Source organism: Eutrema salsugineum, unplaced genomic scaffold (assembly GCF_000478725.1).
Source record: "Eutrema salsugineum unplaced genomic scaffold, Eutsalg1_0 scaffold_20, whole genome shotgun sequence".
In the NCBI taxonomy this organism is placed as follows: Eukaryota; Viridiplantae; Streptophyta; class Magnoliopsida; order Brassicales; family Brassicaceae; genus Eutrema; species Eutrema salsugineum.
The window spans coordinates 1,602,807-1,629,096 of record NW_006256828.1 but is presented as its reverse complement, the minus strand read 5'-3'; the positions used below and the strand labels follow the sequence as shown (position 1 = coordinate 1,629,096).

The window sequence follows — 26,290 nt, the reverse complement described above, 5'->3', positions numbered from 1 at the left end:
CATTCTTTTTTTTTTTTAGTAAAAAAACCATGACATTTTTATGTGGACATCATTCTTTAAATATTATTTGTGTTTTATAATTTTATTAGTTGGAGTTTTATATAAGATTATTTGAAACTTCTTAACTTATTCAATCTATTTTTTTCACTTGCATTAAAATTTAATTATAATTTTAGTTTAAAAATGAAGTTTCAATCACTTGAAAAAATAGAATTGTGCATTTAAATTTTTTTTTTTATTATATAATATTTATAAGTTTTATAGACTTAAATTTCATTTTAATTTCATTCTAATATAAATATATATTATTATTTACTTTTATTCTTTAATGTGTTTATTTATTTATAATCTTTAATGTATTTGCTTTAAATTTGATTAATTAATACTTTTATGGATATTTTTAATGGACATGTGTCACTCTCTCTACTGCTGATGTGTCACTCAGCTGGAGAGAGTTGATTGTCTTTTATATATAAGATGATTATGTTTAAAAAATATACTTTCATTTATGAAACTCTTTCTTGTTACATTAGTATTTTTTCATTCAATATTTGTTTCTAGATTTTGATGAAAATTAATGTTAATTTAATATAAAGCTAAAAATTGAATAAAAATCTGAATAGGCTTAAATGTAATTTTTATGTTTTGTTTATGTAAACATCCTTAGTTGGACAGGAATCTCTCATTTATTAATTACATATCTGCTATTTTTTAACATTTTCATTTGAATTCATCTATCTCTATTCATTTTTGTATCTTGCATATTTTTCTTATACTTTTTTGCTATTAAAGAAAATTCAAAAACAATAATTATAAAGGCTTATGAGTTGACTGAGTCGTTATATTTTAGTTTGACTGGAATTTTTTCTTAATGTTTTGACCAGCTTTAAGAGGAAAGAAAACTTTCGCATAATATTTATGAATGCACAAATATCTTAGATTTTTGGTCTTTCGGATATCTTTACTAGTAATACTAAGTACGCATTAAAAACGGAAATTTCCTATTTTGTAACCAATGCAAAACCTTAAATGAACAAAATAAAGAATCACTCTTTTCAACATAGAACTAAAGAGTGATTCTTTATTTTGGTTGAAGTTATTCTTCGAAAAAAAACAAATTTAACAAACAAAAAGAAAACAATGGCTTATTGGTTGAAGTTATTCTTCTTAGGTCTAATATGCCTCTATTGTACTGCTAAACACACTCTGGTACATTATAACAAGTATTTGGTATTACCAACTTCTATATCAATTTTCTCATATTAAAAGTGTTAAAATCTATTGCAGAATCAAGAAACTGAATTCGAATGTGTCCCTATCTACGAACAATCTGCACTACAACACCCTCTAATGAAGAATCACCAAATACAGGTATCAATTGTTTGCCATTAAACACAGTAAATCAAGCTTTATAAACCTTAACCATTGTCGTTTTTTTTAATCGTAGACTAGACCAAGTCGAGAACTTTTATCAATGCTCTCTAGTTCTAATGATGACACAATCACAACGATTGGTTTGAAGAAATCCGCAGAATGTCCCAAAGGACAAGTACCGATTCACAAACCAAAAACCAACTTAACTAATATTTTTATCCATCCCCAACAATTTACTAAAGAAGGTAATTAATCAACTTTGATGGCAATATATATTGAGTATCAAATTTTTTATCATCTTATGATTGTTTCTTTTGAGGTTTCTAAGCCAAATAGATACTTGAGATTACCGATTGTGCGTCTGCATTTGATTTTACTATGCTCACTTCCAATATATATAATATTATATTTTCAGTCTATTATCAAACTTAATTTGAAAGTCGTAAATTCAACGCAAAACGCAAACACTTTCGTTTTTTGACGATTAAGTATGTGTTTTTTTTTTTGCTGTTTTCTATTATATTTATTAATTGTTTCTTTATTCTGTGGTAAATTTATAATATTAAGCTTTCTTGTAAACTATGTCAACAATTTTTCTCTGTTTTAGGTAGTGTCCTGAAACAAGATCGTTGGGTTAAACAAAGGAGAAAGTCTCACTACCCGTCAAAAATATTTAGGGAGTACAATGGACATGTAAGTACATTGAACTGCAAAAGGCCATTAAATATGTTATAATTATTAGGTAACGACTAATAGTGATACATGAGTAATCCATTTTTATTTATAGTATGCAATTATCAGGGAATTTGAAAATACGACAAAAAAATGGCATGGTGCACAAGCATTGTTCAACATTAACAAGCCTCGAGTAGCGCAAAATCAATATAGTAAAGCTTGGATTTGGCTTAATTACATACAAATGAACGAAATGAGCAGCATCCAGTTTGGTGTGGCTGTAAGTATTAGTTATATTTTTGGGTAAAAATTCATCAAAATATTCAAAGATCATTTTTTTAGTTTACATTTTAGTGGTTTGATTATAGTTTTTGGATATCTAAGAAGTAAAACTATTTTAATCAAATCTAAACCTCATTTCATTTAAAAAATATATTATTGGGTTCACTGTTTGATCGGATTACGTCAATCCATATATTCAAATTCAATACCGTACTCCTCGCTCGATTCACAGGTGCATACAAAACTATATCGAGATGACCGTCCAAGACTAACGACGTATTGGATGGTAAGAATGATTTTTTTTACTTACGTTTCATGACAATTTAAGACATTTTAAGTGAAAGTATAATCAAATATAAATGCACTAATTATATATATATATATATATATATATCAGTCAGGAAAACAACAAGATGGATGTTATAATGCGTTATGTCCAGGAGGTTATGTCCAAATTCATAAATCAATCTACCCTGGTTTGATTTTTGATAAAATCAGCATTCCAGGAGGACAACAATATACTATTCATCTTTCTGTTGCCGAGGTATATGAAATCCTAATTAAAAAAAAAAAAATCCATTATAGATTTATTGTTTCTTTCGTTTGCATTAACCTTTCAATTTTTTGTTGATATGTTCTTTCCTTCTCTTTTTTTTTGGTTTTTGACTTGAAAAGAGTAAATACAGTTTTAGTGATTCTGTCAAGCATTGTTGAATATTGTAAGGTTAAAACAAACAATGAGTACAAATATGAGTATTGCATGGTCTAATATATTTCTTTAAAATTTATATATAAATGCAGGATCCAGTGACCAAAAATTGGGTATTGACGATAGGAACCATAATGATAGGTTATTGGCCACGTCAAACTCACATGGGAGAAGGAGCTTCTGAAGTTTACTTCGGTGGATTTGCAGGAACTTCATTGCCTAATACCTTGAGCCCACCAATGGGAACTGGAGATTTTCCGACAAGAGATTTGACTCGGTCTTGCTACATGAAACAGCTTAAATATGTTCTTTCGGATTATACAATAGAGGATATTGATTCCAATGAGGTCGAGTATTACATTGATGATCCCAAGTGTTATGGTGTAATGTTTCTTAAGTATGTAGATTCTGATTCGAGAGAGACCCTTACGTTTGGAGGACCTGGTGGACATTGTCGTCTTTCATGAAATGACAAACCAAGTTGGTTTAATTGTTTATTTATAAATTTTGATTCCAGAGAGAACCTTAGGTTTGGAGTGGACTTTTGGTCTTTTGAATAATTTCTCCTTTTTTGCCCTTAGGTGATCAATGGTTAAAATTTGGTTTCGATATATTTAGTATGCATGAAAACTGGCACTTTCCTATTTTTGTAACCACTGCAAAGCTTAAGGTAAGAAAATAAGAAGACAAAGCATAACTCTTTAAAAACTCATAACTTGAAACAAAAAAACAAATAGAAAACAATGGCTTCTCTTTGGTTGAAGTTAATCTCCTTGGGCCTTATATGCGTCAATTGTATTGCTAAACCAACTATGGTAGGTTAATCATATAACAAGCATTTGGTATTCCAAACTTATCAATTTTCTCATATGGAAAGGTATATTGCAGAATCTAGAAACTGAATTCGAATGCGTCTCTATGTACGAACAATCTGCACTACAACATCCTCTAATGAAGAATCACCTAATACAGGTATCAAATTTTGCCATTAAACATGCTGAATCAAGCTTTTATAAACAATTTTGCTGGAATAAACAGTATAATCGTTGTTGTTTTTATTGTAGACTAGACCAAGTCGAGAACTTTTATCAATGCTTTCTAGTTCCAATGATGACACAATCACAAAGATTGTTTTGAAGGGATCAGAAGAATGTCCTAAAGGACAAGTACCGATTCACAAACCAAAAACCAACTTAACCAATAATATTGTCCATCCCCAACAATTTACTAAAGCAGGTAAAAGCTCTTGCCCTAAGCTTCTTAATATTACTCAACTTTGATGGCAATATATTGAATTTCAGTTTTTTACTATCTTATCTTTGTTTATTTCGAGTTTTCTTGGCTAAATAGGTACCTGCGTTTTTCAGGTGTACTTCTTAATTTTTTCGGTCTTTTTTTATTATAAATTATTTGAAAGTCAAGGCAACGCAAAACGCATAGATTTTTTTTTACGAACAATGTGTCTTTTTTCTAAGTACAAACAAACTATAGTACAAATTTTTATTGGATACTATAAAGATAAATACGAAACACAAACAAAATTTATTTTTAATGTTAACATGTTAAGTTTTGTTTAAATGCAAATTAAATACATTGACAAATAAATAAACTCAAACATAAATATGATTATTTACGCCTAAATTTAACTGACCGATTTCTATTTTATTTATTGGTTCTTAATCCTGTACTAAATAAAAATATTAAGATTTGTTCTGTTAAAACTATGCCCACAATTGTTTTATCTGTTTTAGGCCGTCTCTTGAAACAAGCTCGTGGGATTGAAAAGAGGAGATATAACAAACTACGTACCAAAAAATTAAACTATAAATATACATATTCCGCAACGTTTTCACAAAGAAACAAAAAGCCCCACAACCAGCCAAAAATATTTAGGGAGTACAATCAACATGTAAGTATTGTACATTAAGATGCAAAACCCTACTGAACTCATAGTTGTTATTACCTAAAGAATATCTTATAAACACACGAATATTTTTGTTTTTCTTTATAGTATGCAATTCTCAGGACATTTGAAAATACGACAAAAAAATGGCGTGGAGCACAGGCATTGTTCACCATTAACAAGCCGCGAGTGGCGCAAGATCAATATAGTAAGGCTTGGATTTGGCTTAATTACATACAAATGAACGTAATGACCAGCATCCAGTTTGGTGTGGCTGTAAGTATCAGTTGATTAGTATTTTTTTTTTTGTGTGTATGAAAAGTCATCAAATATTCGAATATTACACTTAATCTAAAAGTCTTCATCAATCTGAAAAGTTCAGCCATTTTTTAGAATTGATTCGAAAAGTGTTTAATCTGAATTTTGATTTAGGTTGTTTTATTTTCTAGTTTATTTTGTTAAGAAGAATAGTAATCGATTCTAATATAAGTCGGTTTTGGTTTGATTCATTTAATACGATGTGCATATCTTTATCTTTTTAAAGAATCCAAGTTTCTTTTCTGTATGACAGATAAAAAGTTGGGTTTTTACGGTTCATTTGGAACTTGCTATTAGCTCTTTCGATACATCTAAAGCGTAGTAAATTCGTATTAATCAATATTAAGATTCTTTTTTTTTCCATAAAAATATTGGTTTTTTTTTACATTTTATCGATTGGAGAGATTATACTAACTAAAAAACAATAGTATTTTAATCGAATTCAACTCCATTTTTATTTTTAAAAATATACATACCTAGCTAGGTTCACTTTTTACTCGGATCAGTTGAATTTATTTTTAAATTCAACACCTCAAACTGCTCGTTCCATTCATAGGTGCATACAAAACTATATCAAGATGACCGTCCAAGACTAACAACATATTGGATGGTGAGTAATGTCTGTAATGAATTAATATATTTATCCCCGACGTTTCATGAAAATTTAAGATGTTTTGGTTCATTATGGTGATACCAAAATCAAATATAAATGCACTAATTATATATTACAGTCGGAAAAACAACAAGATGGATGTTACAATGCGTTATGCCCAGGCGGTTATGTCCAAATTCATAAATCAATTTACCCTGGTATGATTTATGATAAAGTCAGTATTCCAGGAGGGCAACAACACACTGTTCATCTTTCTGTTGCCGAGGTATATAAAACCCTAATTTCAATAAAAAGCAATCATAGGTTTAATTGTTTCTTTCGTTTGCATTTACATTCAAATATACGGTCTACTATATTTCTTTTAAATTTATATATAAATGCAGGATCCAGTGACCAAAAATTGGGTATTGACGATAGGCACCATAATGATAGGTTATTGGCCACGTCAAACTTACATGGCAGATGGAGCTTCTGAAGTTTACTTTGGTGGATTTGCAGGAACTTCATTGCCTTATACCCTGAGCCCACCAATGGGAACTGGAGATTTTCCGACAAAAGATTTGACTCGGTCTTGCTATATGAAACAGCTTAGATATGTTCTCTCGGATTATACACTAGTGGATATTAATTCAAACGAGGTCGAGTATTACATTGATGATCCTAAGTGTTATGGTGTAATGTTTCTTAAGTATGTAGATTTTGATTCCAGAGAGACTCTTACGTTTGGAGGACCTGGTGGACATTGTCGTCCTTCATGATATTACAAACAAAACTTGCTTTTTCCCTTAAGAGATTTTTTTTATTTTTTTTTAGGTTTTGACAAAGAGTTCCCTTAGAGGATTGGTGGTGGCTTGACTTAATTAATCCTCTTGTTTTAAAAACGAGTTTTTTTTTTTGGTAAACATGTTAAAATTATATTACCAATTTTCGAATTTTTTACAGAAGTTACAGAGATTACAAAGAAATCAGAAAAATCGAAAATAAAAAACTACTAACAAATCCGACAAATGCAGCAAACAACAACGAAAGCATAAGAAAATGGATTGTGGAATTAAAAATAAAACCGAAGCAAAACCAGACGGGAAAGCAGCAGTCGCACGCCAAAACGCAGACCACCTCGTAATTACCACAGCTCCGAAGAACTAGAGTTCTCATCTTTGTTGCCACAAGCATCTTTCTGAGGCCAACCCTCAAACCTCAAAAGAGAAACGCCTACAGCTTCTCCGAGAACTAATGGAATTTCCGGATTCCGTAACGGACTAACCTGCAACCGTTGACAAGGGAGCCCGCAAGGGCCATCGGAGAGTCACCTCGGACTACCATTCCCAAAAAAAACGAATTTCCTCGAGAACCAGCTCCCACAGCTACAAACTAGCCGCAACAACAAACCGGCGCCTCAACAATCACGTCCAGTAATACTCCACCATCTACACCGGATCACATCCAGAGCCACCACAAACCAAGAACTATACACAAACGCAGAGCTATCGCATATAATCGGACACACGCACCTTCGGAAAATCTCAGGCCACACCGAAGCCGTAGACGGCGGAGGAGCCAAAAGCTGAGACAAACCAGCGGGGCAACCACCGAGCCACCCGTCTTGAGCCACCGCTGAGAGACACCAGAGCCGCACCTGCCGGAGATACGAGAGCCACCACTCCGAGGCTTGTCACAAGCCAAAAGCTGCTGCCAAAACCCTTTAAGCCAGAGATCAAATTCGTCCTCAAAATCCAATACTGGACCGCCGGAATTGACAGAAGCTCTTTACTATCTAGCCACTACTCCGACACCTCGCGAACGAAGTTTGAGAGGGACTGTAGTCGGAAGAGACAGCCACCACCTGCACACCTTCGACTAAAGCCAGAGAGCTCGTCTCAGGCAGGAGACTCTAAAAGAAACGCCGAGGAAACACGCCGGAGAGAAAAAGAAACCAGATGCGAGAAGAGAGGAAGAGACGCCGGAAAAAACGAAGGCAGACAGAGGGGGACGCCAACTACGAATGAAGACGGACCACCTCCACCGCGGATCCAGCGACGCCGCTGAAGCCCGCGCCACCGTCGTCGAGAACCCACCGACGAAACCACCATCGTTCCTGCAACACCCATCACGGCGGAAACCAGATCTAAAGAGAAAAAAAAGAGATGCAGAAGAAAAAGGGAAACATGGGGGTCCTCCTCCGGCGACGGTGAGCCACCACGCGCGCCGGAGAGGGAGATCAGGAAGTTTTAGTTTGACTGCAAGTTCAGATCTTGAAATTGCAGAGAAGGAGAAGAGGAGAGAGAAAAATTTCCAGTCTCCCCCGCACTTGTCAAAATAGTTGACTTATTTATTGGGGTGTACGAGTTTTGTTTGGTTTGACTTCATCTTCTTATTGCTCGCTTCGTTCCTTATATTGTATTGTAGTTTTGCCTCTAGTCCTCTCAAATAATTTGGCAAATTTGTGTATCCATTCTTCTTATTTCTAATTAAGCTTTTATATATTAGTTTGTTTAGTGATCTCAGCTTTGTTGTAAGATTTCCAAATCATTTGGGATTTTAACTTTTTGTTTGGCTTATTGTTTTCGGTATTTAATTATTTTGTTTGAGTTTATTGTTTCTTGTATTAATTTGTGTTTACCGTTTATTCGGAAATAATAAAAAAAAAATTAGATGATTAAAAAAAATTAAAAAAAAATAATTTTTTTTGGGAGAAATCAGTTAAATAGAGAAATAATTTTTTTTTGGTGCTAAAGAAAAAATACCAAATCGTCAAAAAAAAGAAAAAAAGAAAAATACCAAATCTAAAAACAAAGTTAAGTGATCCTACGAGGGAATATCTAATCTTAATTAACAAGTCGCCGCCATCTCTTCTGGAACAGACAAAACTCTTTCTCTCTCTCTCTCCTCGTCTTCACAAACAATTAATACAAATCAAAAGGTTTCAATCACGTTATTGGGGTTTTGTTTTCTTCTCATCTCTGAGAATCTCCGGGACGGAAAATCTTCAATCGTCTTGGTATGTTCTTGTCTTGAATTGCTTTCTCTGTCTTATTCCAATTATCCAATTTTCAAGCCTCTTTAGATTTCCAAATTGACAAAACAGTTGATACTTTCAGTTTTTCTTATCCACCCAATTTCAATTTTAGCTTTTTTTCTTGTCATCAAAGGTTTCTCTCCGATTCTTATCTCCCTAATTGTAATTCCTTATACATTCTTGGATGCAATAAAATCAATTTCCAAGTCCAATTGGTTTCAAATCGAAATAAAAATCGTTACTTTCACTTTTTTTCCTCTCTTCCACCCAATTTCAAATTTTCGTTAGATTGTAGGGTTTCTCTCCAATTTGTAGCCATTATATCTGCTTGTTCTCTCTATCTAATTGTTTCTGCAATTGATCATTGTAAAGTCTCTCTCTTTATTATAGGACCAAGCAAAGTTTGCTTCTTGTTGTGTGTTTCAGGGTTTTTGTAATCTTCAAGAGCAACAAATGGTTGAGAGAGGGAAGAGAACTCATCATAATCGTAGCACTAGGGACAACAATGAGAACGATAAGAATCAAAAGAGAAGACTTTCTTACGAAACCGAAGAGAAGCTCAACAACAAAGACGACCTCGTTGTCTACAGGATCTTATGCCCTAGTGGAGTCATAGGAAGTGTGATAGGCAAAAGTGGGAAAGTGATTAATGTGATTAGGCAAGAAACAAGAGCAAGGATCAAAGTCGTTGATCCTTTCCCTGGTTGTAGCGAGAGAGTCATAACGATTTACTGCTCGGTTAAGGAGAAGAAAGATATAGTTGATATAGAGAATCTCGAACCGAACTACACCGAGCAGATTGTGCCTTTGTGTCCTGCTCAAGATGCTCTTATTAAACTCCATTACGCCATTGTTGCTTCTTTAGCTACTGCTGCTGAGAATACTAAGATAGATAGAGATGATATTGGAGAATGTCGCCTTTTAGTCCCGTCTAGTCAATGTTCTAATGTGATTGGTAAAGCTGGTTCGACGATTAAGAAGGTTAGGAGTAGAACTGGAGCTAGCGTTAAGATTGTCTCTAAAGATGTTTCTGATCCTTCACACACTTGTGCCATGGATTTTGACAACATTGTCTTGGTTAGTATCTGAAACTTTCTTCAAGTCTGTAAGCGTATGTTTCTTTGCTAACTTTAATCTATGTTTCTTTAGATATCTGGAGAGCCTGAATCCGTGAAGAGAGCAATCTTTGCTGTTTCTGCTATCATGTACAAGTTCAGTCCTCGTGAACAGATTCCTCTGGATACAACTGTTCAAGAAGTTCCTGCTAGTATTATAATCCCTTCAGATCTCTCAATTTATCCACAAACCGGTTTGTACCCGAACCAAGATCCTATCTTCCAACATGGAGCCAGTGTTCCATCGTTTATCGGTACACTACCACAGGGATATGGAGAAACCGCTGCTGCGAATCCAATGCCGGTTTTTTCTTCTTCCTCTCTTCCCGTGGTTTCTCATAGTTTTGGCGGTTCTTCAAGATCAGAAGAGTTGGTTTTGAAAGTTCTGTGCTCTTCTTCTAACATCGGTCGTGTTATCGGGAAAGGAGGATCAACCATTAAGGGAATAAGACAAGCAAGTGGGTCATATATCGAGGTTAATGACTCAAGGGCAAACCGTGATGAAGAGTGTGTTATCACCGTCACTTCTAAAGAGTCTCCTGATGATTTGAAGTCTATGGCTGTTGAAGCTGTTCTTTTACTTCAAGACAAGATTAACGATGAAGACGAGGAGAAAGCTAAAATGCAACTCCTTGTACCTTCTAAGGTGATAGGATGCATTATAGGGAAAAGTGGCTCAATCATAAGCGAGATCAGGAAGAGGACTAATGCTGATATTCATATCTCTAAAGGGAGTAATAAGCCTAAGTTTGCTGATCCAAACGATGAGCTCGTTGAGGTAATGAGTTGAGCTTTCCTGTACTCAGTTCTTCCAACTTCTCTAATGGTGTTTGATTGTTTTTTTTGTTTTCAATTTAGATATCGGGTGAAGCAAGCAATGTGAGAGATGCTCTTATTCAGATTGTTTTGAGGCTTCGAGATGATGTTTTAAGAGATAGAGAGATTGGTTCTTCCAGGAACCAACCTCCTGCAAGATCTGAGAGTAACAGCTTCTTCTCTCCGGCTACTAATAGTAGTGCTGGTCTTGCACTTCCTCCATCTTTCATGTCTTCTGTTCCGCAAGCTGCTTCTGTAGATTTTGATAGGAGACCAGAAACCGGGAGCAGCATGGGCATGCTTTCTTCGACCAGTGGACTCTATGGTTATGGAAGTTTTCCGGTAACATATCTTTCTTCTGCTCAAACTGAAATTTCTCATTTTATATGTTTTATTATAGCTCATAAGTTTTCTACTAACAGGCAGGCAATAACAGTTATGGATCAAACTCTTCGTACTCATCCAACATATATGGACGGTAAGTTTGCAAAGAAAGAGAAGAAGTTGGTTTCGTTTTTCTTTGTTATTTCAACTTATCTTGTGCATTCACAGATTGCCTCAATCAACTACCATGGAGATTCGGATTCCTTCAAATGCAGTGGGTAAAGTAATGGGCAAAGGAGGAGGCAACTTGGATAACATAAGAAGGGTTTGTTTTCATGAATCTTTTGATATTCCTTCCTCTTTCCTCTCTGATCACCATATCCTCCTTTGACCCTTCTTCTTCTCTTTTTGATATAACATTTTCACATGATCTCTGCCCTCTCTCTCTCTCTCTTTCTCTCTCTCTCAGATATCAGGAGCTTTGATAGAAATTTCTGATTCCAAAACTTCCCATGGAGGTCGCATTGCTCTCATTTCCGGAACACCTGAACAGAAGCGTACCGCAGAGAACTTGTTCCAAGCTTTTATCATGTCCACTTGAAATAGTTGCTCTGCCCTCGAAATCCTAGTGTGCTCCATCTTTCTAGCTCTCAGTGGATTTTCATTGATCAGGTTTCTCAGGGTTTCCTCCTCCTTCCATCAAGCTTCATGTTTGAATATGGTTGCATCTGTCACCAAACTTTTGATATCTCCATCTCCATTCGGTAACTTTTGGTTTCTCTTGCTTAGCAAATTTATAGTCTTTCAGGACCATTCTTTCTCCCTTTCCTTGCGAGCTGTTCGTGCAATAAATGCTTATCTCTTTGCAATAAAACAAATCGATCTTATATCAATCAAGCTTTTTTGCTTTATTCTCCGCATATGGAATCGTGTCTGCTTTGTGCTTAGGCCAAAGCAGTCCAAAGCAGCCCTATCAGTTATATGTTAGCTTACTGACTCTGCAAATCCCATTTCTCAGCTTCTTCATATGTGATGCCAAAGTATACTTATCACATCGCATCACATCACTGTTCTTGGTGTTTCTCTAGAAATTTCTGCAGTGAACAGCCATAGCTTATATAAGCCTATAGTTGCCTAGCGATCTTCAAGAACATTAGTCTTTAGATCTATTTTTCTTGATGACTAGAATTTTTCCTGCTTCTTAGAAGCTTTGATCTTGCAATCTCATGATTTGAAATCCATTTTAGTTTTTTCTTACACTTGGTAAATTGCTCATCAACCCATTCTCTGCTACAATATTAGGCCACTGATTGATCTTCTTTATCTCTAGCTCTTCTTCTTCATTCTTTTCCTGGATGATATCCCGTGAGCTCTGATCATGTATCTGTGTCCATACTCAATTGTAGATACTGTAGGTTATCACTTATCAGTACAGGTTTTTAGGTTTAGAACCCGCAACACCAAGCTTTTCTTAATCTGTTGTGTCTACTTTTGCTTTAACTTTTGCGGTCTGATCACTTCGCGCTGGCATTTTTCAGACAAACCTCGGGTTCCAACATAACTAGATAACTAGAAACAAGCAAACACTCTTGTTTCTTCTATAGCTTTCCCGGTTTGATCATTTTTTTCCGACTAGCTTTAGCCTTAAATTTCGACACATCTTGGCATTTTTTAAAGCTTAGTGTAGGCAAGTCATAGTTTTGTTCTTGACAGTTATAGTCTTCCGCATTTTTGGATCACAGGTCATTGTCATTGAGGATAGTTATCTTAGAAAGAGATAGATGTTGATGTTAGTAGTCTTGCAAAACTTTTTATTCTGTGGTCATGTAGTAGAGTAGTTGGCGTCACGCAATTATAAATTGATTTTCCATTTTATTTCAAAGATATGTGAATCAGAATTACTGTTAACGATGTATTATTTATATCCAACCAACATATTTCGAAATTCATATGTCCTCTATATTTTTTTACGGCATCGAATTTCATTATTCAGAAAGACGAAAATTCTAAACTAAAACTCCAAAAATGAAATTAACTGGAGATTGATGCAAAATGTAGAAAATACTTTAACCAAACCGGAATCGTCAGAACGAAATTAGTTCTGCAAACTAATTGTTGTTAATAATGTTAAATTTTAGAAAGTCGAATCAATCAAATGGGAAAAAAATCCAAACTATAATTTGGTTTTAGCTTCTGTCATATTGGTAAAACTGACTAAATAAAAGAAAATAAACCGGAAACCAAACCGTAAATCAATTTTGAAATCGCCCTATTGATAATCTTACCACTTTTTATGATCCGGATAAGTTTTGCATCCCGAGAAACGATCAATTTCCGAGAAAACGAACCAAAAGTAAGAGGAAGAGTCCACCTCCGAAAGACTCTAATGGCAGCCACGAGACGGTTGCTTCACCGTGTGTCTACCAGAATTTCTACCGCCGGAGCACGACGGAGCTATGGCGGCCTGCCGCAGTCGAACTCCAAATCTCCGTCTTCTTCTCAGCAATTGATGGAATTGGAATCCGAATTCAGCGCCCACAAGTAAAGTCTCTCTCTCTTTATTTATTTTGTTTCTTCTAAGTTTTCGGTTTGGATATATCGTCGATGAATTGAAATTCCGAAATTTTCCTCTTTCTGAGTTCTGGGTTTTGATCGTTTAATTTAAATTCTTGTTCTTTGATTTTCGTTTCACGTTTTTTTTGAGTTTGGGTTTTGATTTTAATCGAAATCTATAATATTTCATAGACATGATTCAAAATGGAACTTTTTTCTTTTATTATAGCGATCATCTTTCATTTTAAGTGTGTTCCTAATCAGTTTCGAAGATATCAAGAATTCAAATCTAAGTTTTTCTTCTCCAGCGACGTGATCTTTTTTTTGTCTGGTCATTGCTGTGTTCTAAAATGGATTTTGCAGATGTGAAAGAAGCAGAAAAAGTTTAGAGTTTTGTTTGTTTTTCAGAATTTGAAAATTCTGATTATTCGTTGATGTTAGTTATGTAACTCTTTGCTAATTACCTTTAACCTGTAAAATTTCTCTTGTGTGTATGTGTGCCCAAAAATCCAGTTACCATCCTGTTCCTGTTGTGTTTTCTCGCGGAAATGGCTCAACTATATGGGACCCTGAAGGAAAAAAATACATCGATTTCCTTGCAGCTTACTCTGCAGTTAATCAGGTAACATAATTCCAAAACTGCTTCACTTGAAGATACAATCTGTGGAAAAGTTATATACTTTTTGGATTCTTTGTTTTTTTTGTTTCAATGTGAGACATTAAATGTAATTTGTGTGATGTTTTTATACCATTGCAGGGACATTGTCATCCTAAGATCGTGAAGGCATTGCAGGAACAAGTGGAGAAGCTCACTTTAAGCTCACGAGCATTCTATAACGACAAATTCCCGATATTCGCAGAGCGTCTCACGAACATGTTTGGTTATGAGATGGTTCTTCCTATGAACACCGGAGCTGAAGGTGTCGAGACCGCTTTGAAAATCGCAAGAAAATGGGGTCACGAGAAGAAAAACATTCCCAAAGATGAGGTAACACTAATCTTGTTTAAAGGAATTTTTGTTTGCATAACATATTAAAAAGTTGAGAAATGTTTTGTATTTACAGGCTATAATCGTCTCTTGTTGTGGTTGCTTTCATGGTCGTACATTAGCAGTTATTTCAATGAGTTGTGACAATGATGCTACGCGTGGATTCGGGCCATTGTTGCCTGGGAATCTTAAAGTTGATTTCGGTGACGCTGATTCACTTGAGAAAATCTTTAAAGGTATGTAAAATGTTTCCTTCTTCAGCTCTTGAGCTTTGAGTTATTTAGTGGATCATGTTAATGTTATGATAATTGCAGAGAAAGGAGATAAAATAGCAGGGTTTCTTTTCGAGCCTATTCAAGGCGAAGCTGGAGTAAGTTCCATCTTTTTAGTTCAAGATTTGATATATAATCTAAAAGTTCTGTTTCTAAGATGTTAAAAATGGCTTTTTGGTTTAGGTTGTGATTCCTCCTGATGGTTATCTGAAAGCTGTTAGAGAGCTCTGTACAAAACACAACGTTTTGATGATCGCTGATGAAGTACAAAGCGGTCTAGCGAGATCCGGGAAGATGTTAGCTTGTGACTGGGAAGAAATCCGTCCTGACATGGTGGTATATGTTCTGTTCCTTTAGATTTCATACCTCCAAGCAAAGCTATTACATAGATTATATATCAAAATCTTGAATCTGTTTTGTGAAGATACTTGGGAAAGCATTAGGAGGAGGAGTGATTCCAGTAAGTGCAGTGCTTTCTGATAAACATGTGATGCTTCATATCAAACCTGGCCAACACGGAAGGTTCGGATCAATGTTACTTCACTCTTCTTATTGGTTTGATTGTGAATCTGTGACAAAGCTTGTTCCTTTTTTTTTGTATTCTGATTGTCAAAATCAGCACATTTGGTGGGAACCCTTTAGCTAGTGCTGTAGCTATGGCTTCTTTAGACGTTATCGAAGAAGAAAAACTTGTTGAAAGGTACTGTTATTTTACTTTCTAAATCGATTCAGGTTCTTTAGATTAAGCTTTTTGAATTCTTGTATTTGGTTGAGTCTTTATAGATCAGCAAGACTTGGAGAAGAGCTAAGGATTCAATTGAATGAGATCAAGAAACAGTTTCCTAATGAGATAAAAGAAGTACGAGGAAGAGGATTGTTCAATGCGGTTGAGTTCAACAGCGAGAGCTTATCTCCGGTTTCAGCTTATGATATTTGCTTAAGCTTGAAGGAGAGAGGAGTATTGGCTAAACCGACTCACAACACCATTGTCCGGTTAACTCCACCTCTCTCCATAAGGTAAATTAAAAAAACAGCTAAACCGGTCTAGGTTTTTGAGCGGTTTATCATTATTTATCGACTGAACAGTTATGGATTTCTTTTTTCATTTTTGTTTTGCCAGCTCTGATGAACTCCGAGAAGGCTCTAAGGCTCTTCATGATGTTCTTGAGGTCGATCTTCCAAATCTGAGGAAAATTAATGCCGGTAAAACCCCGGTATCTCATTTAACCGAGTGCGATCGCTGCGGAAGAAGCCTCTATGCTTGAACCAGATCGGAATTTGATTAGGATGATCTGGTTTAATTTGATTGTTTGTTGTTAAATGGTTGTATCTTGTGATTTCACAGGACACAAAACTGGTTCGGTATAGAAAATATAGAATAGGTGTAAGGCCGAACCGGATTACACCGAGCTCGGTAGAAATAACTCTGGTTTACTGGTTTGGCATTGAATAAAACCGATTTGGCTGTTTGCATTTATCGGTTTTGGCAGTTATTTCTGGTACGAACCCAGAATGAGAATATATCAAATTATCCACAAGGCCCTTTATTTTGTTTTATTTATCGTTGGCTTCCCAAATTTACTGTGTTTAATTTACAAATGTTTACAGTCTTTTTCAGAATTACCAATAATATGAAATAAGCCTTTTATAATGTACTATGAATATATGAACTTTCTTTTAACTACAAGTACTTTTAAAAATTTACAAAAAAAATTATTTGTATTAAAAAAAATTCGTTTTCTTAAATAGTGACGAGAAATCTTGTATATTTTCATGTTACATTTTCTTTTGTTTAAACAATATTTCCACTATACTGCCTGTATTCACAAAATTTGCTTATCGATATGGAGGTGAACACGTGTTGGCATGTGTATCTAGATATTGATATGGGACATGAAATCATGAATCAACATATGCTTGTCTTCTATAATTGCTCAACCCAAACATGTCGAGGCGTGAAACCCCATAATTGGTCTACACCCAAAAAACAAAACACATAATTGGTTGGCTCTCCAATATTTAAATTGCATTATCATAATAATACACACAGAATAAAAAATTTAGGAGGTGACAATTTTTATGCAAGAATTAAGAAGGAAGAAACTTTGATGCTTCATTGGTGAATGTGCATTTAACAGTCACATGTCGTTTTGCATCTTTAAATTCAATCTCAGGAAAACGCCGAGGCGTGTGAAATGAGACAACACACATGACACAACGTGCACATTAGGAGGTGTGGCTTTCTAATTCATTATCCATCGCAATATCAACACATGACTTGTCTATAGTCACGGATGCATATGCATATTATTGGTTTCAAGTTGTTATGATTTAAGGATAATGAAGTTCGTTAAGGTATCTTTAACCAAAAGAAAAAAGTTCGTTAGGATATGCAAAGGTGGAATCAACTAAGTTTGAAGGTAACCGGTTGCATAAGGAAGATATTATAGACATTAGACAATTATATAGATTACATTCTACAAATATATATAAATATATATAGATATATATATTTATATTCTTCCTATGTGTCTTAGGAAAATCTAATTCTCCAAAAAGTAAGTAGTGTTGGTGTAACGGTTGATAAGAATAGTGAAAGATTTCTATGTGAGTCTAGGAATGGACGTATTTAGAGCAAGACTAACAGGTGCATCTGTCCCCCATGATCTATTATCTTTTTTCAATCATTTTTGACTAAATAAATATTATTAAGTAATTAATCAAGAATGCCAATAATGGATTTTTTTTTAATAAATGATTCTAATGTATCCTACAAGAAAAAAAATTTCTGCAACCTGTATGGGTGTAAAACATAGTGAAAATCCCACTAACTATGGATCTTTAGTGCTACCATTTATTTGGCCACTGCAAATGCTCTAAGTGACAAAAATACAGTTTATTTACTTTATTTAATGGCATATAATCAAAGATCGTTTGCACCTTCCTTGGATGACCAATGACTATGTATGGTTAACGGCGATCATCTACCGTGACATTTTGAACAACGAGAAAAACACTTCTATTTATCGTCGGTCTTTTTTTTATAATATTTAGTCGTTATAGTGGATTCTACAAAATTCACATTCCTGTTGCTTAATGACGAGAAGAGAGTCAAATACTCATGTCTACAATCTTCCTATATTGCACCTATTAACTTTGGAGCTTCTAGTGAAACCAAGACTTGATAGAGTTAATTATGGCTATGCATATTCTGTATTGCCCACAAAAATGATCTTTAAGTTTGGCATCATTCATGTTATCAATACATAAATATACACATCTATTATGCAATTGACGATTCCAAACCAAGTAGTGGTAGTGGGGTGGTTCCCTTCTTTGGTGAGAGTTTCTCTGTTGGTCTAGGCCAGGGATCAACTTTCCATAGAAGCAGAATTACAACATTTAATCCACTTGGCCATCGGGGTATTCACATGATCTCTTCGGGCCCCAGGATTAGTCGGTGTTGGGAGGATGATGTGCTGGTCTATAGTCAGGATTTACAATCCATAGCTCCGCCGCTGGCGGTCCCTTAAATCAGTCGGATTATCTGAGTTATAAAAAAAAAAAAGATGATTCTTTCTTGGTCACTTAGAACATCTCCAACCCACTTCTATTATAGAGGTGAAAATAGAGTTTATGCTCCAACCCACCTCTATTTTCACTTCTAAAATAAAGATTGTTATTTTTTCCTCCAAATATAGAGGGATTCTATTTTTTTCCTCTATAATAGAGGTGAACTTTTTTATTTATAAAGTACTTCTTCAACTTTTAAATCTTTCTATCTGTGCAACAAATATAGAATCCTATATTTAATTGAATAAAATTGTGATAATTTTGGTTATAGTTTAGAAAAAAAATTAAAAAACATATATTGTAATGTTTTCTTTAATTTATGAATCTTTACTTCTAGTATTATGATAATTTGTAGAAACTTTTGTAAAAATTAAAATAAATAGGGCTTCACAACTTTTATTTATCAGAAGTTAGTATTAGTATAATTTATGTGAATTTTTTTTTTAAAAAAAATAAGTAAGATCAATTCATAAATTTTATTAATGAAGGATTTTAAGAATAATTAACAGAAAGAATATATTGAAAATATTCTTTTTTAAAGGAAATAATAAAGGTAAACATTGGAAATAAATGCATCTCTATTTTAGAGGAAAAAATAGAGGCATATATTAGAGATGGTCTTACAAGTTACAAGCCAAACCTCCCAATATTTGCTTTGTTTTTTTTTTTTTTTTGACCACGAGACTCTCCAACTTAAAATTTTTGTTATCTTTTTATTTTTCAAATTGTTGATAAATTAACATTTTTGTAATATAAATAATTTCTAACCAAGTCACTATGATCTAGTTTTCAGTTGATAAGTTTTTTAAAAAAAAATTACAACAAAAAAAACTTTGTGAGAATTCACCAATTTTAATACTATTTTCGTCCAAACATGACTAACTATGTAGTTATGATGGAATCCGATACTCCATAGTTTAGTTGTTTGAAATCATTTGGTTTACTCTCTCTAAGTTTTGTTTCCACTGAAATAAAAAATCACATGTGAGTTGGTCAGTTGAAAATAATATCATGCTTTAGGTCTATTTATTATATATCTTATGAGTAAGCTAGTCCACATAGATTAATCAAATTTAGCCTAGATTATCCTTTGTTATATAAAAATAATCGTATGAAAAAATCTAAAATGATAAAAAAATTGTCTCATCTGTCTATCTTCACGTGGCACACGCGCTCATATATTTATTCACGCGCTTTAAAGCAAACAAAATACATCGTGGATCTATTTCCTCCCACCATTTTCATCTCTCTCTCCCTCTCTAGAAACCTCTCAATGCGTTGTCTTCTCTGAAGGATCAATTCTGATTCGAATCCTTATCTGAAACCCTAGAATTTTTATCCGAAGATCCAGTCAATACCCTTCTCCATGGCCGTAATCACTCGATCAGATCCACCTTCACGGATCCATCCCGAGCCACAAATCCTAGAAATCGACCACTTCGATCGTCTCCCAGACTCAATCCTCCTCCTCGTCTTCAACAAAATCGGCGACGTGAAATCACTCGGTCGATGCTGCGTCGTCTCCCGGAGGTTTCACTCTCTAGTTCCTCAGGTCGAGAACATCGTCGTTCGTGTCGATTGCGTCATATCCGACGACGATTCGTCATCTCTCTCTTCTATCAAATCCCGCTCCGCCGCATCCGCCGGATCTTTCTCCGCCATGTTTCGCCTTGTTGTTGGTGGCATTGTCAAGCCGTTACAAGCTCTAGGTCAGTTCCTCGGCACGAAGAGGCCGTGTGGCTCCGCGTCGTCTTCTTCTTCCTCTTCTCTGTCGATTAGTGGAGACGAAGGTGGAGAAGAGATCGAACAAAGCGGTGTAACGCACCACTCTCCCACTCAGGTTTTGAAAAACTTCGACGAGGTTCGTTACCTACGCATCGAGCTACCCAGCGGCGAGCTCGGAATAGACGACGGAGTTTTGTTGAAATGGAGAGCGGAATTTGGTTCGACCTTAGATAGTTGCGTGATTCTTGGAGCTTCCTCTGTGATTCAACCGAATCCAATGCGAATTTCTCAATCCTTTGATACTACTACAATCGTTGAATCCTCCGTCGTCGGCGACGATATACCGGAATCGTTTTACACAAACGGAGGTTTAAAGCTGCGTGTTGTATGGACAATCAGCTCATTGATTGCTGCATCAGCACGGCATTACTTGCTGCAACCGATTATCGCCGAGCACAAGACGCTCAACAGTTTAGTGCTCACTGATTCTGATGGGCAAGGTGTGCTTTGTATGAACAGGGATCAGCTAGAAGAGCTGAGAGTTAAACCATTGTTAGCTTCTTCGGCTTCGAAGAGGACTCTTGTGCCTGCATTGAACATGAGACTATGGTATGCTCCTACCTTGGAATTGCCTGATGGAACTGTGTTGAAAGGTGCGACTTTAGTTGCGATAAGACCGAGTGAGTCGAAGAAGGAAGTGTCTGATATCTCTTGGGTATCTTTGGCTTTCGAGGAGCCTTATGAGACAGCTGCTAAATTGCTGGTCAAGAGAAGGACTTACTGTCTAGAAATGAACTCGTTTTAAGTCGAAAACTGAGGTAAAATTGGTTCTCATGTTCTTCATATGAAGTGATTTGAGATTGTCACTACCCCTCACTGCATTTGAATTTGATGATTAATCAAGCATTTGTGTCATGGATTGACAATAAAAACTGAGACTTTATGCTATCTTCACAACTTCCTTTTCTCATTGTTATGGTTATAATTTCTTGTTTATTAGGGAACCCGATGGTGATTCAAGAGATTACATATAAAAGCTACATAATTGGGGAAGCAGAGAATGAAATAAAATCCAGTTTTGATGAATCCAGAAACCAGTTTTGCTGCCTACTGCATCTGCCAGCTATTTTTCTTTGAAGCTTATGCTTTTGCAGGATCTTACAGTCATATTTTAACAAATTACTTATATCATGTAAGAGGTTTATTTTTGGGTCTTTGTTAGTTACTTGAAAGCCTTTAGCTTTGCTCGTTCTTCTCTCTTTATGTGAATATTGTAGGTATGAGATATACATTTGCTTACTCCCCTGTCATTATACAAGTTATTTTAAATTAAATCAAGCATTTTAGTACTTTGCTAGTCTTTTAACAGTAAGCTGCTTCACTTGACAGGCCACAACAATTGTTTTTTTATTAGTTTTCAAATTGTTATGCTGATAAATTGTCTACATGGATCACCATTTATAATTGATCTTATCTCACTCGACATTAGCTTGCTTTAGAAACGCCATATTCTATTAAAAGTAAACGTAGCTTTTTTTTTTTTTTTTTTTCTTTTACAACATTAACAAACACCCTTAACTGTTTAACCGAAGTTGACTTTCTGCTAGAGAGCCAGTCGGGAGCCGATGGGTTAACAAAGTCGAAACAGAAGCCCCTCAAGCGAGCTTTGTTCGCGAGGAAGTCAGCTCGGGAATTCTCCAAGCGAGGAACATAGCGAATGCTAAACGATGAGAACCGCTTCTTGATCTCGATCATGTCATCCAACTCAGAAGCAAAGGTCGGCCAATCCGAGAGGTTTTCGATCATATGAACTAAGTCCAGACAATCCGTGGCAAAAGCAATGGCTCTCAGGGAGAGCCTTATTAAACATTCCATCGCCCAGATTAGAGAGCCGAGTTCTACATGGAGAGGAGACTGCCTACGTCTAACTCCATGAAGGCCTAAATGGAGCAACACACCTCCTTGCTCTAGAACCCAACCATAGCCACTTGTGGGGACACCAATCTTCCATGAAGCATCCGTAAAGCAAACTAGCACGCTCGGAGCCGGAACAAACGCTGTGTTCAGTGATCCCGCAACTATGGGATCAGAGTTAACATCAGAGTTTGCCAACCTCCATGCCGCTTCCTCTTCAATTGCGTGGTTCAGCGTGTCGGGTCTTCTACAATGTTTTCAAAGACCTTCCTGTTTCTAGCCTTCCAGGTAAACCATACCATCCACGGAAAGATCCGGAGGGACTCTTCCGTAGCTCCCCTTTTTTGAGCCCGCCAGAATAAGAAGTCAAAGCAGTCAAAGATAGAGGGCGACAAAAAGATATCTGGTGCCGAAGGAATCGCAGAGAGTGCCCACAGTTGACGGGCCGGAGGACAGTCAAAGAGCATGTGATGAATGGTTTCTTCCTCCGCTCCACACCGCGGACAAGTCTTTTCTCTCCCAATATGTCTAGAGAGGAGTCTTTGGCATGTTGCAACACAGCCAGATAAGCATTGCCACACGAAATGTTTAGTCTTTCGAGTAGTTTTTAGCTTCCATACTTGTGCCTTAAGTACTGAGATACTTGGACCCTGAAGAGGGGGTTCACAAGAAGGACGAGGGAGGCTCCTCGCGACATGATACCCTGACTTAACCGTGTAAACACCGGATTTCGTCAAAGGCCAACTAAACCCGTCTCTCAAGACTGAGCGGCTCGGATGAATACTCTGAATCAAAATTATTTCTTCCGGTGGAAAGAGCTCACCCAAGCGCTCTACTTTCCACTGTTTTGACTCAAAGTCAATCAGCGAGTTGACATATAAGAGGGGATCTCTAACGACGTTAAGCCCTTTCGGAGGTCGAGCTGGTTCGTCGGGGATCCAGGGATCAGACCTGACACAAGTATCGAAACCTGATCTGATAGTCTTACGAATATGCGGTCGCAGAAGTGGCTGAGCAGCCATGATACTCCTCCATCCAAAAGAGGGCCGGTTCGATACACTGATTTCCAATGGGTTGCAATACTTAAAGTACCTCCCTTTTAAAACCCTACTAAGCAAGGAATCCGGGTACCTTAGCAGCCTCCAAAGCTGTTTTCCTAAGAGAGCCAGATTAAAGGCTTCAAGGTTCCGAAATCCTAGGCCTCCCTCCACAAAGTTGCAACAAATTTTGTCCCAGGCGATCCAATGGATTCCTCCATTGTTTGTCTTAGTACTCCACCAGAATCTCGCAATAGCGCTGTTAAGCTTTGATCGGATAGCTTTCGGGAGGAGATAACACGACATGACATAAGTCGGAAGAGCTTGTGCTTGCGATTTGATTAAAACTTCTTTCCCCACCTTGGATAATAGTTTCGCAGACCATGAATTAATACGGCTCTGAAGTCTATCTCTCACAAAGGAGAATACCTGAACCTTAGAGCCACAGATCTTCTCAGGGAGACCTAGATACATCCCCATTCCTCCCTCTTGGTGAATCCCTAAGGTTGTCTTAATCTCTGATCGCATCTCTGGGGGGATATCATTTCCAAACATGATAGAAGACTTGGAGAAGTTAATTCTTTGGCCGGAAGCCTCCCCATAAGAGTGGATAATGTCGATGACTTCTTTAGTTTGGGCTTTATCTGCTCTGCAAAAGAATAAGCTATCATCCGCAAACAGCAGGTGGGAGGTCGCCGGACTTGCTCTAGCAATCCTTATACCTTCGATTTTCCCTTCTGTTTCCGCACTCTTTAATTGAGCAATTAGAGCTTCTGTGCAGAGGATGAAGAGATGAGGAGAGATAGGATCTCCTTGTCGAATGCCTCGAGAGGGTTTAATTTGCCCCCTCGGAACGCCGTTGATGAGGATCTTGTACGTAACTGAGGTAATACAGCACATGATCCATTCAATCCATCTAGAGTCGAATCCCATCTTCACCATCAATGCTCGCAGAAAATCCCACTCCACCCGATCATAAGCCTTACTCATGTCTGTCTTAATCGCAACAAAATTCTTACGACATGCTGGATTTGATCGAAGTGCGTGGAAGTTCTCTTGAGCAATGAGAATGTTATCTGTAATTAGTCGACCTGCAACAAAAGCAGACTGAGTCTCAGATATTAAATCCGGAAGGAATTTCTTCAATCGGATGCTCAAGATTTCAGAGATGACCTTATACGCCACATTGCAAAGGCTTATGGGCCGAAAGCCAGCCATCTCTCTAGGTCTCTCTCCCTTAGGGATTAGACATATGTTCGTTTCATTTAGCTTGCTATCAAACGAGCTTGAGCTAAAGAAATCTTGTACCGTCGCAACCAATTCAAGACGGATAGTATCCCAAAATCTTTGATAAAATAAAGCCGTCATCCCATCGGGCCCGGGAGATTTGTCCGGGTGAAGAGAGAAGAGAGCCCTCTTAACTTCTTCAACCGTTACTTCTTTGGTAAGTGCCTCGTTCATTGAGGCCGTGACCAACGCGGGAACGTCCCGGAGTGCACTATCTAAGTTTGCCGAAGGGGCAGAGGAAAAGAGGGTTTGGAAATAGTCGATGGCAACACTTTCGATCCCATCCTCGTTATCAACCCAAATGCCATTCGAATTGAGGAGGCCCAGGATCTTATTTCTTGCCCGTCTTTGTTTGGTTGTCGCTTGGAAAAATTTTGTATTCTTGTCTCCATCTCTTAGCCAAAGAGCTCTACTTTTCACACGCCAATACTGTTCTTCTTCCATATACGCTGCACTAAGCTTCTTCTTTAACTCGATAAGCATCTCGGTGGAAAAGTTTTCATCATTGTTAGCTTGATCTATCTGGTCCTGGATCTCTAATATCAGCTTCTCTGAATTCGTTTTTGTACCCTTTTTCCATTTAGAGATGACCTGTCTGCAATTTTGAATACAACTGACGAGAGCAGAGGTAGCCGCATGGCGGGAAGCTTTCCAGCCCTCGCTCACTGCATCTTGCAGCCCTGGCTTATCAAGCCATCGTTTGTCAAAGAGGAAGCTCCTACGGGGTTGCGCTGGTTTATTTTGAATAGATATCAGAAGAGGTCTATGGTCGGAGGCCCACATCTTCATATACTCCACCTGGGTGTGGGAAAAAGTGTTGTGCCATTCTTCATTGCCCATTGCTCGATCCAGTCTACAGCGGATTAAACCATTCCGCCGCCTACCCGCCCAAGAGAATTGGTTTCCCGTGAACGGGAATTCAATGAAGCCACAACAATTTATCATCGCTCGGAATGGGAGAAAGGAGGTCTCGGAGCGGCGCTTTCCGCCACTCTTTTCATGGTTGCCGGTTATCTCGTTAAAGTCTCCGGCAATAAACCAAGCACCTATACGATCAGTACCTATCCTACTCAATCTCTCCCACACATACTCTCTGTTTTTAACCACAGGATCACCATACACAAATGACATAAAAACACGGTTTCCATCGATAATAGTCTCAATATCAATAAGTCGATCATCAGAGAATAAAATCCTAACCGGAAAATCCTTAGAATACAAAAGAGCTAGACCTCCACTATTACCCTTAGGTTCGACAGTGTGGAGGTTTTCAAATCCAAGAGTTACTTGCATATTTTGCAGAAAAAAACGATCATTCTTTGTCTCTGATAAAAACAAAAAACCTGGAGAGAATCTCCTACACAACTCTTCCAGTCGACGGGTCGTAGGCTTATCGTGCGCGGTCTCAAGGTGGCTCCATCTTCATGCTAATGCTTGAATTTTGAACACACTATCTCAGAAACGCCGATGCCCATCGTGCGCGGTCTCAAGGTGGCTCCATCTACTTCTCAATCCCCAACGAGCAGGAGAATTCGCTCTCCTAAGCAGACTAAGGCGGCCCGAGTTGGAGGTGTAGGTGATAAAGATAAGAAGGCTGCTCAACTCTCTTCTGTCGGTTCAAGAAAGCAGGTGGAAACAAAGAAAAAGATCCCACGGAGCCCCAAAGGTGTTGGCGTGGCTGTCTCTAGGAAGCTTAAGCCGTTCCATGGCAAGCACTCACCGAAGAAGGCTGGATCGACCCAGGGTGGATCTAGGGGTAAGAAATCTAAGAGCTTAAAATTTTTCCCTCGTCATGA

The 26,290-nt window shown here is 36.9% G+C and overlaps 6 protein-coding genes across 6 annotated transcripts; 5 read left to right on the top strand and 1 right to left on the bottom strand.

Moving 5' to 3' along the window:
• The first annotated feature begins 1,140 nt into the window (after positions 1-1,140).
• Positions 1,141-3,507, top strand: LOC18016271. The gene is made up of 8 exons (XM_024155358.1): positions 1,141-1,209; positions 1,288-1,371; positions 1,448-1,619; positions 1,982-2,067; positions 2,162-2,329; positions 2,564-2,617; positions 2,729-2,875; positions 3,133-3,507. The coding sequence occupies exons 1-8, from the start codon at positions 1,141-1,143 to the stop codon at positions 3,505-3,507; spliced, it is 1,155 nt and encodes a 384-aa protein (XP_024011126.1).
• A 276-nt stretch (positions 3,508-3,783) lies between these two features.
• Positions 3,784-6,632, top strand: LOC112086437. The gene is made up of 8 exons (XM_024155356.1): positions 3,784-3,855; positions 3,929-4,012; positions 4,105-4,276; positions 4,792-4,949; positions 5,052-5,219; positions 5,818-5,871; positions 5,993-6,139; positions 6,258-6,632. The coding sequence occupies exons 1-8, from the start codon at positions 3,784-3,786 to the stop codon at positions 6,630-6,632; spliced, it is 1,230 nt and encodes a 409-aa protein (XP_024011124.1).
• Positions 6,633-8,718: 2,086 nt separating this feature from the next.
• LOC18016270 (KH domain-containing protein At4g18375) lies at positions 8,719-13,092 on the top strand. The gene is made up of 7 exons (XM_024155178.1): positions 8,719-8,872; positions 9,317-9,967; positions 10,040-10,783; positions 10,864-11,163; positions 11,244-11,299; positions 11,374-11,470; positions 11,615-13,092. The coding sequence occupies exons 2-7, from the start codon at positions 9,344-9,346 to the stop codon at positions 11,744-11,746; spliced, it is 1,953 nt and encodes a 650-aa protein (XP_024010946.1). The 5' UTR covers positions 8,719-8,872; positions 9,317-9,343; the 3' UTR covers positions 11,747-13,092.
• Positions 13,093-13,210: 118 nt separating this feature from the next.
• LOC18016269 (ornithine aminotransferase, mitochondrial) lies at positions 13,211-16,435 on the top strand. Its single transcript, XM_006398240.2, has 10 exons — positions 13,211-13,686; positions 14,212-14,320; positions 14,456-14,686; positions 14,763-14,922; positions 15,001-15,056; positions 15,142-15,294; positions 15,383-15,480; positions 15,578-15,658; positions 15,742-15,975; positions 16,079-16,435. The coding sequence occupies exons 1-10, from the start codon at positions 13,439-13,441 to the stop codon at positions 16,221-16,223; spliced, it is 1,515 nt and encodes a 504-aa protein (XP_006398303.1). The 5' UTR covers positions 13,211-13,438; the 3' UTR covers positions 16,224-16,435.
• A 3,355-nt stretch (positions 16,436-19,790) lies between these two features.
• Positions 19,791-21,622, top strand: LOC18016268 (F-box protein At5g46170). The gene is made up of 2 exons (XM_006398239.2): positions 19,791-21,074; positions 21,257-21,622. Exon 1 carries the CDS (start codon positions 19,898-19,900, stop codon positions 21,059-21,061), a length of 1,164 nt encoding a protein of 387 aa, XP_006398302.1. The 5' UTR covers positions 19,791-19,897; the 3' UTR covers positions 21,062-21,074; positions 21,257-21,622.
• Positions 21,479-26,201, bottom strand: LOC112086436. Its single transcript, XM_024155355.1, is given in 6 exon segments — positions 21,479-21,560; positions 21,836-22,409; positions 22,412-23,488; positions 23,672-24,709; positions 24,908-25,914; positions 26,149-26,201. Coding segments are annotated over 6 exon segments (3,831 nt in total).
• Between the last annotated feature and the right edge of the window lie 89 nt (positions 26,202-26,290).